This window comes from Lethenteron reissneri, chromosome 48, assembly GCF_015708825.2.
Source record: "Lethenteron reissneri isolate LAM-NWPU_2019-01 chromosome 48, ASM1570882v1, whole genome shotgun sequence".
Taxonomy (NCBI): Eukaryota; Metazoa; Chordata; class Hyperoartia; order Petromyzontiformes; family Petromyzontidae; genus Lethenteron; species Lethenteron reissneri.
In genome coordinates, this window is record NC_083826.1 from 8,465,575 (window position 1) to 8,483,892 (window position 18,318).

The 18,318-nt window shown below is 48.4% G+C and overlaps 1 protein-coding gene across 3 annotated transcripts in view; it reads left to right on the forward strand.

Moving 5' to 3' along the window:
- Positions 1 to 18,318, forward strand: part of CRB2 (crumbs cell polarity complex component 2) — a 92,606-nt gene that overhangs the window by 46,318 nt on the left and 27,970 nt on the right. For all 3 annotated transcript variants that reach the window (XM_061571824.1, XM_061571825.1, XM_061571826.1), the window contains 5 exons: positions 1,168 to 1,820; positions 5,182 to 5,347; positions 6,887 to 7,889; positions 10,713 to 10,829; positions 11,881 to 12,007. In XM_061571824.1, the coding sequence (XP_061427808.1) occupies positions 1,168 to 1,820; positions 5,182 to 5,347; positions 6,887 to 7,889; positions 10,713 to 10,829; positions 11,881 to 12,007 (2,066 nt within the window). The remainder of the gene's footprint in view (positions 1 to 1,167; positions 1,821 to 5,181; positions 5,348 to 6,886; positions 7,890 to 10,712; positions 10,830 to 11,880; positions 12,008 to 18,318) is intronic.

An 18,318-nucleotide genomic window follows, 5' to 3' on the forward strand; every position in this document is an offset into this window, starting at 1 on the left:
AATACTGGTTAAGGGGAGGGGGGAGGAGCTTATCTAATTGTGGCAGTCAAGGACTGGGAGGGTGAGGGGGGGGGCTAGAAGGGGAGGTCCAAGTGAAGCACCTCCACAGGGATTACTGCCGATGTTGGCTTCCAAAACCAAACAATAGCAGCACTGTTAAACGCGGTGGATGTCAACAACTCGGTAAAATAGACTAGTACCTGTCAAATAAGATGGTACAAATATGCGTAGTTAAATCTTTTTTTTACATGGTTAATAACATCTTTCCAATGATTGCTCAATTTGTACCCATCATCACGGTTGAAGTTACGTCTATGTTTGTATATCTGGATGGCTTCATGCACAAACCTTTGATGGTAGCCATAAGGTTTGCAGGGCACCTTGGTCTCGGAAAAGACAATATCATGAGAGCCCACAGCGTTGTAACAATGATCAGCAACGGCGGAAGAATCAGTTTTGCCGTGTTTCAGATCTGACTTGTGCTCGCGGACCCGATTAGAGACATGACCTTTCGTTTCCCCAATGTAACAATCACCACAGATGCAACTCAGTTTATAGACTCCAGGGTATTGCAAGTCAGGAATGACATCTTTCACAGATGGGATTAGATCACGGATTTTATGTACTGTACTGAATTGGACCTGGGTCTTATGTTTGTTTAGAATTTTGGAGATCTTTTTGGTCACGCCTGCTATGTATGCATTTTATTGACCCCACAGGGATGATGGAATGAGTCAACCCCCCTATTAGGATTTTAACTCGCAGCCTTTCGGTTGCGAGCTGCTCGTCCTACCACTGAGTTTCCCACTGCTACTTCTATACAAAGCACATCGGGTGTGGAGCACCCAGTTTCCCGCCTCACTGTAATTGACAGAATTCAATGTAAAGCAGTCGGGTCCATCGATGATCCGGTACCCGGCACACTCCAGGCGCACGTTGGAGTGTATCGGATGCGCGACGACCACGGTCGCCGGTTCCGTAACGCTCCCCGTTGATTCCTGCGCCCGTGTTGAGGAGTCGATCGACCAGGTGACGACCATCTCGTCTCTTCCCCCCACCATGCTCAACCATCGCGCTGCAAGCCACATCACGCTCCACTCTCTTCGCGCTCGAGGGCCTTAACCCCCTCGCGTTTCGCTTCCTTCGTCTTCTCCCACGCACGCACAGAGTACGAGATGGCGACCTTCTCCCACGAGGGCGTGAACAGCTACGCGCAGTTCGAGCTGAACAACCTCGTCGGCGGCGACGCTAATGCATCTTCCACCTCCTCGTCGTCCGTCGTCATCTCCGCGTTCGTGCGCACGCGCCGGCCCGACGGCCTCCTCCTCGCGCTGCGCAACTCCTCGTCCCCGTCGTCCGCGCTCTCCGCGAGCGTGTGGCTCGAGGCCGGGCTCGTGAGCGTTCGCACCGACAGCCGCCGCAAGCTCAGCACCACGGCGACCACCAGCACCAGCACCACCGCCTCGTCCGGCGCCATGCCGGACCTGGGCGACGGCGAGTGGCGCCTCGTCGAGGTCCGCGTCTCTCCGCTCGGGCGCACCACGATCGCCATCTCGGGGGAGACGGTGGCGGTGGGCGACCTGACGCCCGTGTCGCTGTCGGCGGGCGACCGGGTTTTCGTCGGGGGGCTGCCCGCCGACGCCGCTTTCCCCGGCGCTCCCGGACAGTTCAAGGGCTGCCTGCAGGACGTGCGCGTCAACGGGCTCACGCTCGAGTTTTTCCCGCTGGAGGTCGAGGGCCGGGAAGCGAGGTCGGCGTCCCGGGGCAACGCGACGCTGTTCAACGTGTGGCAAGGCTGCGGCAGCGACGACGCGTGCCGGGTGAGATCACGAACGCGTGAGGGTTTTTTTTTTATATCGCGGTTGCACGCTTGGCTCGTTAGGTTCGGACTGCGCCGCATTAACCGCTGGGCCACTCCCCTTAACAGATGTAAGACAAAGATCTCACCCGTATCGCCTTAATGGACTTTTGGGGCAAGTGCTGTTTGTGAGCACCCACGAAGGCGGGCACGGCACACGACGGGGTTGACGGGCAGCAGCACGCCCGGCCGCCTGTCTCCCCAGTGGCGACATTTACACAGCACGTCAGGTACTCATTTGCGGCTGAGTAGACCTAGGAGAGGCACGGGACCGGTCAAGATTATTCGTCACGTGCGGTGGCCGTGAGCGGGAATTGACCTCGCGTCGTCAGGTCCGTAGCGCAGCAGCGCGCTAACCGCTGCACTCCCACTCCCCAGAGGTATAAACACACGAGCGCGGGGACACCACAACTCAAGGGGTGCCGATGAGAGCAGCTTCCTTGAATAAGACGAGAGCGGGAAAAGGAGACACAGAGTGACTGCGAATAAAGGTGGCAAAGGCTTCGGCGACGATTCCTCGTGCCGCCGTCTTTAGGGTAACGCCACGTGAGCGCGTTTGTGGAACTCCACAGGTGTCTCTTTGGGGGTTGTACCACGCATCGTTGTGGCGCGATGTCCCACGTTTGGCTCCGTGGGCCGGGAGCTTCGCGCGGAAAATCAGCTGCCGAAAAAACACCGCCGGAGGGGATGAGATTACCGCTCGGCAGCTGCGGCGTCCACCACAGTTGCGGCGACGGAGTCAACTCTAGAGTCGGGATCTCCCCCTCCATATTCCCGTGGCAGGGGCCAGGCTCTCCATACGATGGCCACCGTTGACTTCACACAACGTGCTCCTCGGGATAAGAGGCTCAGTTGAGCTTAGATTTAACCTTGAAACCTTCCTATCGTCAGTCAGATGCTACAACCCACAGTGCCATCTGGCCGACTGGTCGGACGCAGCTAATAGGGAAGTCTCACCCGGTGTCTAATACGGGCTGCCGTCTAGTTTTGTATCGTGGAATCTGGATAAAAGCACACCCCTTGGAGTGAGGCCAGCTGTGCTTATATCCAAAGTGTGCTCATATCCCGGCTTCTGCTGTGAAGGTTGATCGAGTGGAGCGCTGGCCAGAGCCCAGTAATGCGTGCGTCCAGGCCTGTCGCTTAGCTTCTTCCTGCTTCTCGGACAAACTCTACTTTTCATACTCTTAGGTTTTTTCGGTAAAGTCACGTAGGTAAAAAAATATAATTAAAATTAATAAAAGTAATAATAGAAATAAAAATAAGAATTTTATTCATTTTATTAATTTTAATAGTTTTTCTACCTACGTGACTTTACCGAAAAAAACCTAAAAGTATTAATCCTTGCAGTCACCAAAGCTTCAAATCTAGAATATACTTTTCACAATAAAGATTTTATTTTTTTGGGTGTAGATCGCGTAAATGTGAATGTGTCGTTAAACCACCACCACCGCGACACAGCCAATTAGTAAGGTTGTGTGATGTAAACACAACGTGCTACAGGAAGACCTCGCACTTTCATCTGGTGAGGGACCAGAGCATGGACGAATGTCAAATAAATAAGTAATATTTAAAACAACTTTTTTTTTAAACACGCTTTATAGAAATCTACTAGTAATGGAAGACCTCCACGACTCCAGGAAGTGGCCCTGAAGCTTGCCATAACGTAAGGGACCATGGCCAATTACAGCCAACGTCAGTTTACCGTGGAGAATTAGACCCAAGCCAAAACATAACATAAAAAAATATAAGTCTTTTTTATGATAGAATAAAGTATTGTCATCAGTATGGATTAAATATTCCAAGTTATCAGTCGATACCACATTGGGAAGTGGGTTAAAATTGAGTTACAGGATTTGAGGATACAACAACAACAACAGACAGAGTGAGTTAAATGATAGCGTGTAAAATGGACGAATTTCAAAGCCTTGCGAATTTATTTTGGCCGGCGAAAAACGTGCATGCAAATAACTACAGTAAATATAAAAACGTACATGCAAATAACTAGGGTAACTATATAACACTTTAGATTTATTCTTAAGATTTGTACTAACTGTTGTGCGAGATACGCCTAGCTTGCGACTTATATCAGCATGGGACATGCCTTGTCCATTAAGTTTGACTAGGTCAAGCTCTTCTTGCAAAGTGAGACCCTCATGGGTTATTTTAGCTTTGCTATCACCACACTTAGGACCCATATGAATATATGAAAGCACAAAAATAAGTATTTAACAGTAATCACAAAAATAAGCACGGTATGAATACTGTACACGTGTTTTATAATCACGAAAATAACTATGAACACTGTAGTATTACTGTTATCACAAAAATAACTATGAATTGTTGACAGTATAATCACAGAAATAAGTACAGTATTAATGATATGTGAATAAACACAAATATAAGAGATGCTCACTGAACGACTTCTATTCAAAGACTGAACTAAAAAGACGGCGCGTGGCGCGAACGTCGTGGAAGGTTTGGGGATGAAATCGGACGAAAGAGGAATTTGTGGTGATAATTGAAAACGGCCGAAAGAGCAAAGCGACGAAAGTCAAGTGGACGAAAGTCAAGATGTCGCTTTAATTAGTTACTAGTTCAGCACCCCGATCTGTCGGGGAGTAAACCCACTACATTTCATTTGCTTTCCATCTTTCTTGACCGATGAGATCCTCACGTGTATCAGTGCTCTACACGACAATACACAGTTTTCATAATTGTTTTGCGTTATTTTGACAGTTCTGAATCTGTGCCTGGTGGATTTTTGTTTGTTTATTTAGGCTCCGGTGCTGGCCACACCACCCCCCCATGCGCCGTGCTCGCTTGCAAACCAACACCGACACAGAATCCTTCTTCTCGCCCTGCGTGTTTTCCTTTTTAAATCCTTTATATTAAGTTCGCTTGCTTGCTTAGGACCGTGCAAATCTTTCGGTCGTTTTTTAACCCACTTCCCGTGATCCAATCGAGCTGACATTTTCCACACAGACTCGTTGTGCGTGACAATTAATGTTCGTGAAATTTTTTTTCCAAAATTTTACACTTTTTAGGACAAAAATATTATATTTAATTACCAATTGCTTTATGGTGCAATGCAATCATCTGACCCATAGGTGGCAGCCATCTCAAGCCAGAGGACGAGAGGACTCTAGCCGCCACGCATATAAAGGATTTATAGTGAAAAACTTTGTTTTTACTGGTTATACTTGTTTTTGGCCTTAACAGACGCTCGGGATGACATCTAGCAACGTCTCGCGGGTGTGCTGCATCCGCACGAGCGATCGATCCGTCCGTTGTGTTTCCCCCTCTCCCTCTCCCGTTCACCGCAGTCCTCCCCGTGCATGCACGAAGGCACGTGCACCGTGACGTGGAATGACTTCACGTGCGAGTGTCCACACGACTACGCGGGGAAGTCGTGCGAGCGGCAGCTGTGGTGCGCCCTGTCGCCCTGCCCGGCCTCCAGCCTCTGCCACGATGTGCACAACGGTTTTGAATGTGAGGCATCGCCACCCCCCCCCCCAATCCTCCCCAATCCCCCCACCCCTTCTCTATCTTTATATACACTGGTACCTCGGTATACGTCGTTAATTCGTTCCAGAAGGTAGGACTTACACCGAAAATGACGTGTACCAATCGAATTTTTCCAATAAGAAATAAAGGGAAAGGAAATAATCCGTTCCAGAGTATAAGAAATTATATTTTATATGGCATATTATACATTAGTGGGGTTGTATAAAATAATTTAGACACTACTTATTACTAAAATGCATACGTAAATTAAAATAGATGCATAAATAAGTAAAAATAAATTGAAATAAAAAAAAATGTAACATCACTTTACCTTGCTGAGAGGAGTTGAATGAATTCGCAAAAAAATTCACGTTAAAATGACAAAAACACGTGAAAATTCACAGAGAGTTATAGCAAGGGTTGTGCACTGAATGACATCTACCGTACAGGCAGACTGAGGAGCGGCGCTTTGTTTCAGTCGTGAGCGGGGTCTACGCGGGTACGCGGTGACTCATCCCGACCCATACAAGTTCTAGCAAGCGCGTCGTATCCCAAGCAAGACGTCGTATCCCAAGACATGTTTTTCTCGTCAAAACACGACGTATACCAAATTCTGCGTTTTCCAAAGCGGTCGTATACCGAGGTATGACCGTATATCCATCGAACAAAGATGGTCACTGCATCGCACATTTTCAGGTGCGCTTCTGCGGCCGTCTGGAACGCTCTTCCTTCCGATATTAGGAAGCTACTGGAGCTGTGCATTTTTACATCAAGATGGAAAAAAACTAAATTATTTAAAACTGATTTTTGTGTTTTGTTTGTTGTTCTTCCTCCGCATCTCCAATTAGCACGGTTGGCTACCGATGGTGTGAAATAAGTTCAACATGTGTACATCTTCTTCCAGCGGCTTCTTGAGCCACTGGCTTCACGGCAGGTGGTGATAATGTTCCTGTGACAGTCCTTTGCCAATCCACAAGAGTCGGTGCAAATTAGTCAATACAAGCTGCACAGACATGGACACACAGAAGTACAGTACAGCGGAAGGTTTTTCTGCACTGCCCTCTGTACACCGCTAAGCCCCATGATAACGAGCAAAAATACAATCCATAATATAATTTTTCATTTTTATAAAAGCTCGAAAATGGGTGTTGCTCAGTTAACTCGGTTGCCCTGAACTAGTGTTGGAAACTCCACATTCTCATAGCTAGAGCTAGTCCATCCATAGCACAACCCCTGATGACAGCGATTGCATGTATGTATGGTGAACTTATTTCCCACCAGTACGTAGCCAACCCGGATGGCGGGTCAAGTACGGAAATCAATCTCGCAACCTGAAGCCACAGCAATGATGTAATAGACGCTGGAGGGACGACTAACCTAGCCGACACACAACCGGACACAAACTCCCGAAGCCTCCGACCGTCCGCCATGCTGTCGAACCACAGTGCCACACCGTGGCTTCGGTGCTTGAGCCCACCTAACACCGCGTCGCTCTCTTTCTCTCTCGTCCGCCGGCCGCCACAGGCATCAGCAACGCGACGTTCGGCGCGGCGACCGCCATCGAGCTCAGCTACACGAGCGACGGCGGCGGCAGCAACGGCCCGCTGCACGACCTCACCAACGTCACGCTGCGCGTGCGCACGCGCGCCGCCAACGCCGCGCTGCTCCAGGCCTCCAGCCCGCCCGACTCCATGCGACTCCACATCGCCGGCTCCGTGCCGCGCTTCTGGCTGCGCAGCGGCGACCGCGTCGCCGAGACGGTGGGCGCCACCGCCGTGACCGACGGTCACTGGCACAGCATCGTGCTGTCCATGAGCGACCCGGGCGCACGCTTCTCGCGCTGGATCATGACGGTGGACAAGGCGCCGCCGCCGGCGAACAACGGCGGCGAGGGCGGCAGCATCGCCATCAGCCGGAGCGCGGCAGGCAGCCTCAACTTCCTGCGGAGGGACGGCGCGGCGGTGCGCGTCGGGGGGGCCCCGCTCGCGCAGAACGAAGACGGCGGCGCCGGCGGGGGGCGGGCCGGCCGCTTCCGGGGCTGCGTGGGACACGCGGAGATCGGCGGGCTGCACCTCCCGTTTCTCCCCGACTCGGAGCTGCGGCTGCGACGGCCGCAGCCCGAGCGGTTCGAGCTGGCCGACCGAGACGTGCGCGCCCGCCCGCCGGCGCGGGGCTGCGTCGGCGAGGACGTGTGCGCCGCGGCGCCCTGCGCCCACGGGGCGACGTGCGTGGACGCGTTCGACTCTTTCCGCTGCGAGTGCGCGCCGGGCTGGCGCGGCGACGCGTGCGAGGTGGAGGTGGACGAGTGCGCGTCGCGGCCGTGCGCCAACGGGGCCACGTGCCGGGACCTGCCGGGGGCCTACGCGTGCGAGTGCCTCCCCGCCTACGAGGGGGAGAACTGCGAGCGCGAGCGGGACGAGTGCAGGGAGGGGGGCGCGAGGCTCTGCGTCAACGGCGCGACGTGCGTGGACGGCATCGGAGCTTTCGTGTGCGCGTGCCCGCTGGGCTTCACGGGCACCTACTGCGAGTGAGTGCACGCAATAGGCGGGCGGGCGGACACATGGACAGACAGACAGACAAAGGGTCAGGCACACGGAGAGATGGATGGACAGACAGACAGACGACAGCCTCGTGCTGTCACACATCAATCAATCCAGTTACATGCGCCGCATGGTCATTCATCGTTGCGCATCAAATTAATGAATTCATGGTTCCGAAAACACCTCCAGAGATGGGTTTTTAGCTTCCTCGTTCTGGAGCCAGTGCTGCCACTGGGCAAAATGATATGGCTCCCGTCAAACGATTAAATGTTGAAACATTCTGTGATAAATAGCAATTACTCGATTGGCACCGGGTTGAGTCAACAACTTTATTGCCACCACACGGCTACTTCCACCGTTACCGTATTCCAAGTGGCCACTATAAAATTCCGTGAGTTTATATTTTATTACGTCATTTCCCAATTACCCGATGTCGTGTTTTATAACAGCAACAAACGTAGTTTTTTTTTGCCTTTTTGTAACGTGGAAAATATGGTGCGCTTATTTGGAACCTTAACATAAATACTTTTTAAGTCACCGTTCATTTAAAAAGTTCTTATTTTTTTGTTGGCGTTTGGTGGTTTTAAATCTCATAACAACGCATAAGAGTTGCCCAATGTGCCTTTTGCTGCACTTTGCCAGCCAAGGTTTGGCGTTTGGCAATGTGAAATGTTGTTCTGTGCTCACTGGAACACTTGTTCACAACTCTTAAAAGGTGGAGGTGGGGGTGAAGTCTAATAACATGTGGCGCAGCAACATTTCGCAATGTTCAGTTTCTGTTCTGGATTTGGTGCCTGTGATGTCACTCTCTGGTCGACAGTCTGAACTTGGCTCAATCTGCTAAGTTTATCATCTTTCTGACCTTCGTTATTCCACATTCTGATCATCTCTTCTCTTTTCTATCCGCTGTGGGCTTGTACAAATGTCTCCGTGGGAAAACTTTAAATGTGAAATCACCCTTAGTGACGCAAGTGAAGTACTGCCAAAAAAACTTTTGTCCACGGCTACGATTTTCACGAACAGAAACGATGTCCCACCTAAATTTCACTATTTTCGCCTCGACGGACCTGGTTTTCACCTGAGGACGGCTGCTTGCGTTGTGGCCGAAACGTCGTGAGAATTGTTTTATTATGTTTTATTTTTATTATTTTATTACTTCCCTTCTACGTGACTTTACCGAAAGAACCGAGAAGATGAATCCCTGCAGTCACGAAAGCTTTAAATCGAAATTTAACCTATTTTTATTTGTAGAAAGAGACCCAGTACGGCATTTTTTTAAAAAGGAAATTAAGGAAGCACCCAATGCAATGTGCTTCCACAGCAGTCAAAATATTTCACGGCCTTTTTCAAATTCACCATTTCCATGACCACCGAGGTCCTCTGTGCCAAAATCGTTGCCTTTCCTTCGTCGCTTTCATTCACTCTTCTGTTTCCTTCCTCCTGCTCTCGCGTCATTCAAGAAATCTGGTGCTCACACCGGCCGCTGACATCGCAGCGGCGGCGGCGGCATTAACCACCCCGTGAGTTCTCGTGTCCCCGCTGTTGTGTGGGTCTGTTTCGTGACTTCGTGCCAGCGAGCGTTCGGCAATTTACTTGGCCTTAAAGTGCACATAGCCTGGCACAAGCGCCGTGGTGACGTCAACGTTGCTTAGCGGCGAACGGCGGGTGTTGTTGTTGTGGTGGTTAGCGCGCTGAGCTATTAACCCGGCAACCCAAATTCAATTCCTGCTCATGACCAATAACTGACGAATATTTTAACCAGTCCCAGTCCTCCCCTAAATCAACTCAGCCTCAACTGAGTACCTGATGCGATGCGTAAACATAGGCACTGGGGAGACAAAGAAGACTTGGTGTAGTGCTGGCAAGCCTTCATAGGTGCTTGCTAACGGAACTTGCCCCAGCAGCCTATTAAGCCTATATGGGGGAGATAATTTGTCTGTGTGTTTGTTGAGGAGAAGTGAGTGGCTCAGTCGATAGTGTGCTACACTGCAAAGCCAGATCACATATGTTTGATTCCTGGCCACGGCAGTCTTAAGTGGCAAGCGATATTTGCTCATAGGTTGTGTGGGCGAACCGGACTTAGCCGTGCCATTCACCAGCGATCTGTTGGCCGTCTCAGCCTTATCACGAGATCTGATCCTGGAAATCTTGCAATCCCTTATTTTTGCACGTAAATAAAAAAAAGTTTGTTCATTAAAATATATATATATTTACTTTCAATGAAAGTTAGTGAATGAAAAAAAATCAATTAATTAGAATAAATTCCATCTCTGAGAATTTCAACATCAGTTTGGCTTTCCGTGTGATAGTAGCAAGGCGTGCGTGAAAGTGGAACCCCGAAGTGCGTGGATAACAAAAATGTTACTTTAAGGAATCTCGTTATTACATTAGTTCTGTCATATCTCCTTCCACAAACTCAACACAAAAGGCGCTTTTAAAGAAATACGTTTTTAATCTAGATTTAAAAGTGCACAGCTCCATTAGCTTCCTAATATCGGATGGAATAGTGATCCAGATGGCCACAAAAGCGCACCTGAAAGTGCGCGATGCGGTGACCGTCTTTGTTCGATGGATGTATCTATGTATGTTGAACTTCTTTCGCACTGTACGTAGCCAACAATGCCAATTGGAGGTGGGGGAGAAGGACAAGAAACCAAACACAAAAACGCCGTTTAAAAAAACTTTCAAATCCAGATTTAAAAGTACACAAGGTCCAATGGCCTCCTAATATCGGAAGGAAGAGCGTTCCAGACGGCCGCAGTGAATGTCGTGCGTTGACGAGACTGCCTGGTGGCTCTGTGGTCGGGCAGGTGGAGATTCCCGCCGGTGATGTGCGGCCCCAACGTCACGTGCGAGAACGGAGCCAACTGCACCAACACGGAGATGGGAGGGAAGTGCAACTGCCTCCCCGGCTACCGCGGCTACAGGTGCGGCCCAGCGCAGGCTCACGCGCTCTCGCGACGCGACGCCTTCACTTTGCCCCGCTAAAAGTTAAAAGCCGCAGCTCTGCAATTGCTTTGCTCACGCCACTCCCGGAAGGATTGTCCTGTCCACCCGTTTTCTTTTTTACTTACGTTGGCTTGTTTGCGTTGAAGTGTGGGCTGCTCCAACCTCATTGAAGGCATCTGGCCAGTGTGGAATTGTAGACCAAAAAATAAACACCCTCTTTTAAAGGAGCCCTTCGGAGCTTCGGAGCGTGGATGCCCTTCTGTCCGCAGTGGCGTTAGCAAGACGTTTCAGGGCTTGACCTTCGCCTTAACATATGACCTTGTTTACGTATGATACACCAGTTGTTGACATCACACCAGCGTCGTTGAATAACGTGGGAGTTCTCATTTCATCACTTGTGTGTGTCTATTTGCACACGTGTACTAACCCACTCCTAAAGAGGTCGAGATAAGTGAATCATGAACTATGTGTGTGGCTGTTTGCTTACCTTATTGTTCTTTGTTTCTGTCTGGTTGTTTGTCTGTTCATATTCACAATCATCTGTCTTTCTGTCCATGTATCAATCCATCCATCTGTGTACATTTATCCATGTCTTGGTTGAACCATTTATCTGTATCTATCCACCATCTGTTGTTTGTCCATCTGTATGTATGTCCATTTATCTCTCTCTATATCTGCCTGTCTGTCCATCCATCTGTCTCTCTATCCACCAGTTTCTTTCGATGTTTTTCCACATTGTTCATCTGTCTGCCTTCATTTTTGTGCCCTTATCCATCCATCTGTCTGTCCATGTATCCATCTACTCATCCGTCACCTTCTTGCTCTGTCAATGTGTCCATTCATTCGTCCGTCCGTCCATCCACCTCTTTCTCTCTATGTTTTGCCCACGTGTTCATCCATCTCTACATCTTTCCTTTTATCCACCTCTCCGTCCATCCGTCCACGTCTCTGTCTATTCGTCCATGTGCCCCGTCTCTCCATCTGCCCGCACTGCCTACCGCACGAACCCACCCCCCCCTCCCCCCCCAGCTGCGAGGAGGACATCGACGAATGCGCGTCGGGGCCTTGCGAGAACGGTGGCCATTGCATCGACCACGCGGGCGCCTTCGAGTGCATATGCTACGCGGACTTCGCCGGAGTGCGCTGCGAAGTTGACGTAAGCGACATCACCTTCCTCTTCTCCATGCTCATGTGGCAGAATCTGTGTCAGCTGCTCTCCTACCTCATCATCCACATGAACACGGACGATCCCGCGGTAGAGCTCGGATGAACCGGTGCTCGATTAGCTTAGATGTAGATTGAAAACTCGTTTCTTTAGAAGTGCTTTTTGTGTTTAGTCTGTTGTCCTTCCCCCGCACCTCCGATTAGCGTGGTTGACTACGTACGGTGTGAGAGAAGTTCAACATGTATACATACGCACGTACGTATGGGGCTGTTATGCTTTTGAGGGGCCCTCTCTGTGTATATTAATTTTTGTTTTCCCTGGTACTGTTTTTTTTTGGGATGCTACAATGATCTTATCGTTCGCAATCCAGAGGTCACCACTTCGATCAGTTGACACAGCCTTCCCCATCTCTCCTCCGATTAGCACGGTTGGCTACGTACGGTGCAAAATACCTTCAACGCACATACATACATACATCTCTCCACTCAGCATTATAAATGGACTTGCTCCTCCCTACAATTATGACCTCCTTCAGCCATATATTCCATCAAGGTCACTAATATCTTCAGATTGTGCATTGCTCACCGTCCCAGGGTCCAGGCTTCACACGTGGGGTGATGATCGTTGCCTTTGCAATTGCGGCACCTGAACTCTAGAACTCGTTTCCCTTCGAGGTCACGGCTTACGAGGCAGACTACAAATATTCAAATCTCGACTAAAAACGTGTACGTTTCAAATGGCTTTCTCTCTCTCTCTTTAGTTATTTTCAACCTCTTCCTTCCTTGTGTTGACATTAAACTGTTTCCGCCTCGCCATGCACAGCAACCCTGAGAACGATTGTTTAAGGTCGCTTTAACACATTTCTGCGGAGGGAGCTGGTAGGAACGTTGGGTTGCTCGGTCAATGGCCTGTGTCAACGGCGGCGTGGTGTATTCTGCAAATATGCCCGACTGTGAGGGCGGGCACAAGCCGGCGTGAGTAGGTTAAACTTTGAGTTTTATAAGGGCACCACGGGGTGACCAGCCCCTCCCCACCCAGCCCCACCCCTCCCACCCCCCACCCAGCCCCACCCTCCCCACCCAGCCCCTCCCCACCCTCCCCACCCAGCCCCTCCCCACCCTCCCCACCCAGCCCCTCCCCACCATCCCCACCCAGCCCCTCCCCACCATCCCCACCCAGCCCTTCCCTGCACGACGGACGGACGGACACAATAATCCCCTGTGGGCTGGTGTAACCAGGAGATTCCTACCAGAATAATTTCATGATTATTAAGTGGGCACAATCACACAGTTGATCGGCATGTAACAGGTGGTGGTGTGAAGGGTGGCTACTTCCACATCTTCTAGGATGTCTGGCCAGCGTGAAAGAGTAGGCCAAATACTCTCTCCAGAGCTCCCTCTAGTAAAGCGCCCGCAGTACTATTTTTCCACCGCTCGTGTTCAATGCCAAACACTACATTTTTCATTTCCTCTGGCAATTTATTTCGCTTCTGGTTTTTAAAAAACGATATACAAATCGTAACAAATCACCCAGAGCATTTATGGCAGTACCACAGAATCGCGTTTTATCGATTATAATAGCGGTAAGCATTTTTGGGGAGGCCCCCTCAAAATCCGAGGCCCCAGGCTGCAGCCCCTAACCCCCCCACCTCCCCCGCCCCTCCGCTCGGTGGATAATTCTGAATCTTGGGTGATTGGCTCTGCGTTCACGTGATCCCTTGTGGGAATTTTCGAATCGCAGGCTTAATCCGTTGTGGGGCCTTCGTTTTCACGTGCGATGCAAAGCTCCATATTACACGGTGCACTTTGATTTTGGGTTTTTTCTAAATTGTATTAAAATTGTTCTAACGGCTTCACGACACGAGATGGAGGAGCATACATTTGGAACAAACACAGAGCAGTGCATCACCCCATGTGGAAGGAGATGTCACAGAACTAATTCCGAGATCTGAGATTCCTTATAACGACTTTTATCGAACCACACACTCTAGAGTTTGACTTCCACACACGCTCTGCAACTGTCAAATGGCAGTCCGTCAAACAGATGTGTTTCTATCTCAGAGTTGGAGTTTAGCCAAATTGAGTATAAAACAAATTTTCACATGATTTATATATATAGCGTGCAATTATCAAGACTAGGCCGAGACCATCCACTTATTTGACCGGAGGACCCAGTTTTACTCACGGAGCGACTGCCTGGATTCGAACCCAGGTTCTTACCGGTGCTGGCTTTGTGCTCTGACTCCTGAGCCACCCGGTCACCTCGACATTCCTAAAACTATTTAATTCAAGATCAAAGGAAAACTCTCCCCTGCCCAAAACAGCAATAGAGAGAGAGAGGCGCTAATCTCCTATTGACAAATCCGTTGCCAGAGCTGGGAATTCCACGTTCACATGGTGGGGGTGAATGTATCCGTGAGAGACAGCGCTGTTCGCCTTCTACATAAGTGGCTCCGATTTTATTTAACACAGAGGGATGACAGAGCGAGTAAATCCCACACTCACGCACCTCCGATTAGCACGGTTGGCGACGTATGGTGCGAAAGAAGTTCAACATACACACGTGCACTTTGGATGGTAACTCACAGCCTTCTTGCGTGAGTCATGCCATGTGAGCATTGCGTCACCCATCTAAATGTATCGTAAACAACTGCACACGTGCATGGGTTGGTGAGAATGTTTCGACATCAAGCTAAGGAAAAATGTCTAAAATCTGTTTCTTAATCTTACAATTTACGATGTCAGTGTTGGGTAGAGAGAAAAAAAGTAAGAATTGTGAGTTTTTTTTATAATTTTACATCTCATTTCCAAAACTATTTCACCAGCACTTTGTACATATCTTTACATTAAACATTACACAATTGTCTACGAATTGGGCGGTAAAGCTATGTTTTCCGCACCCATTGAATGGCAACAAAACATGGACAAGAAAATGTACGCGCTCACGAATTTCTGCCGCGTTTAATGCAGCTCTTAGACTCAAGCACAATAGCATTCGCATGAGTCACAAGTTCTCACTGTCAAGGGTAGCGTTACGCTGTCACCACGGTGATGAGATGTTAACGACCTCGCCTGGTATACAGGAGGTCGTGGGTTCGATCCCAACCCTGATGCCTGTATATTTGGAGTTTGCATGTTTTCCCCATGGTCACGTGAATTTTTCTCTGGGTCCTCTGCTTTTTCTCTCTACATTTAGAAACACGCGAGGGTTTGGCTGCTATACATTTTCAGATGATTAGCAACTTCACTGGGCTATAATTTGTGGCCAGATCGCTTTACATGGTAAAATAAAAAAGTTAACTTTAGTAACGGTAATATTGTGTGGCCACGAATTGCAACGCCTTCCTAAGGCAATCCTGGGACTGCCCAGACGGCAAGCTGGTTTTCGTATCGCGTTCCTCGTAAGTTAATACGTCACTTTGTGGGATGCTGCTGTGGGGGTAATGGTCCGTACACTGGACTGTCCGTCCAGAGGTCGACAGTTAGATTCGATCTCATTGTGTGGCAGTTGAAATAGGGTTTCTAAATTTCTCCTCGCCCTTGTCCACCCAGCAGCATGACTGGGTTACGTCACGGCCGGTGGGCTTTGTTCGGCTCACAATGGAGAGACGTTGTAACGTGGTTTTAACCAAATGAAAATTAATATGGCGGGGACTTTTTGGATAATTTTGACCATGACCATAGTTTGTCGTCCTTCCCCAGCACCTCCAATTAGCACGGCTGGCTACATACGGTGCGAAAAAAGTTCAACATACGTACATGTCCGCCTCTCTTTAAAAATATATATAAAACGTCGTGGGAACTTTAAACATGAAAAAGCATACAGTGCACAGTACCGTACGGTAAGTACTCGCTTAACGCTTGTTCACACGACGCGTTTTCGCTATAACGCGGTTCAGTTTCACACAACACGGAACGTGCACCGTTATAACGCGGTTTCGGAGCGCTCGACAGCGAACTACTTTCTTGAGCTGCATGACTGAGCGGTACAGTGATACGGTATCCGGAACGATATGGTCATGTGGCGGTTTACCCTCAGTTATTTGTCCTGCCATCTCACTGCGCGTGCGTACATCGTATCTCGCCAAACTTTTCATTATTTGTGGGGAGATTCTTTTTGCGTAACGCTTTTGAAACCGCTTCACGCGACACTTTTCGGGAACGCGTCTAACGCGTCAAACGAGGACTTGCGTTATTTGCGATGAATGCATCCGCAGCGTTAACCAGGGTGGCTGCAGGGCTCAAACCCGCTAATCTCTGAGGCGAGCCGCAAACCTGCTACCACTCGAGACATTTCACGGGCGTTGCACGGCTGTTTGATGGATCTCTCGCACGCGTTTTCGCAGCAGGGCCGTTTTCTGCTCAACACTGCCCTCCTGTGCGCGCTAGCCTCAGTTTTAAAAACATGTTGTAAAAGGCATGGTGGATAACTTGCAGAATTAAAATAACTATGAGCTATCTTCTTGGTTCTTTCGGTAAAGTTACGTAGAAGGGAAGTAATAAAATAATAAAAATAAAACATAATAAAATAATTATTTTATTATGTTTCATTAATAATAAAATAATTACTTAATTTTTTTTTCCTTCTACGTGACTTTACCGAAAGAACCAAGAAGATGAATCCCTGCAGCCACGAAAGCTTTAAATCGAAACTATGAGCTATATATATATTTGTTTTACCAGATAAGGCCCGCTGAGCTATATAGTGATTTTTTTCAGAAGCGACTGGGCTATCACAAATGACAGCTCAACTAAGTGGCTTATCACGTGGAAATTTATAGCAGCCAAATACTCAAAACGCACGTTTCTGAATGTGGAGAGACAAACCGGAGGACCCGGAAAAAAAATCCACGCGACCACGGGGAGAACTTGCAAATTCCAAATATACAGACATCAGGGTCGACCTCACGGCCTCCTGTACACCAGGCGAGGCGATTACATCTCGCCACCGTGGCGCCAAATGCCGTCGTAAAAAAAAAAATCCACTGCCCATTAGAATCATATATTAGTATTATGACCGTCAATACTAAAACATAAAACACATTCAGAATTGCTTCATGTTATTTATTTACTTCATTTCATAAGCAACTCTCAGCGATTGTTTATAAATTGGACATTTGCTTATGAGGTCATCTCAGTGCTCTGAGAATGATTGTCTTTTGGACAGTTTGAAATCTATCCATTGCGTACGTGACTTTTTCAAATGCATCTCCATAATTCCTAAAACCATCATGCTCTTTCTTTATTGATTGTGGGTAATACAATAACATGGAATTGAACAGTGCACAAGGAGTAATATTTTATTATTTATTTTAAACATTACATTTTGAGGTGACCTGGTGTCTCAGATCTGGTGTTCAAATCCAGGCAGCCAAATCATGATTTAAGCCGGGTTTTAAAGTGGAGTGAGTTGATAGCTCGCGTTATTTATAACTGTGTTGTAACCCTTCGCCACCCGACACGGCCAATCAGCAAAAACAAGTGTCACGTTGACAAAGACAAATAGTTCACTGCTTTAGCCCACCGGTGTGTTGAAGCGTGAATCCACAACATTAAAAATTTAGTTTTTGTTTTTGCTGATTGGCCGTGTCGGGTGGTAGAGGGTTACGACACATTTATAGATAACGCGATCTAACCCCAAAACGTTTATTATGAATAATATTGGTCGCGAAAGCCCTACGTGTTAAACGGAGTTGATAGCCTCAGTCGGGTCACCAATGACAGTACCAAAACAAAAAAAGTCACATTAATTTTGCTTATGCAATTAATTTTGATAAATTCCACCTCTGAGAATTGAAATATTGGTCCGGCTGTCATGCAACAAACACCACTGTCAGTGGCAGATCGGGTTGGAAGTGGCTGCCTCCTTCTGCGTGGGCCAAAGGCCACTTGGAAAAGATCTCCGAAAGTGGCTCTGTGATGTCCACTTCTGTGGGACGTTTCGTAACGTGAACGGTTGCGCTGATCTGCATCATACTGAGAACACAACCAAGATATACAATTGAGACAAAAAGATTAGAGAAATTATACATGCTTTGGTCTAGAGGCCACGCTTGTAATTTTTGGTTATAAAACTCTAGTTTTATCATGTTACGACCCACAATCCACCAAGTTGCACATAAATTGTGTGTAAACATGTGCCGCGCTTCACTACACCAGGCAAGTCGTTTGTTTAATGGGCCACACACTGCTAAATGAGACTCGGAGAAATTAAAAACCTGCGGAGGTTTCTTTTCTTCCCATTTAAACTAATTTCCGCTGGAAAACATTAGCGCAGAAGGCCCAATGACTGATGGACTTAAT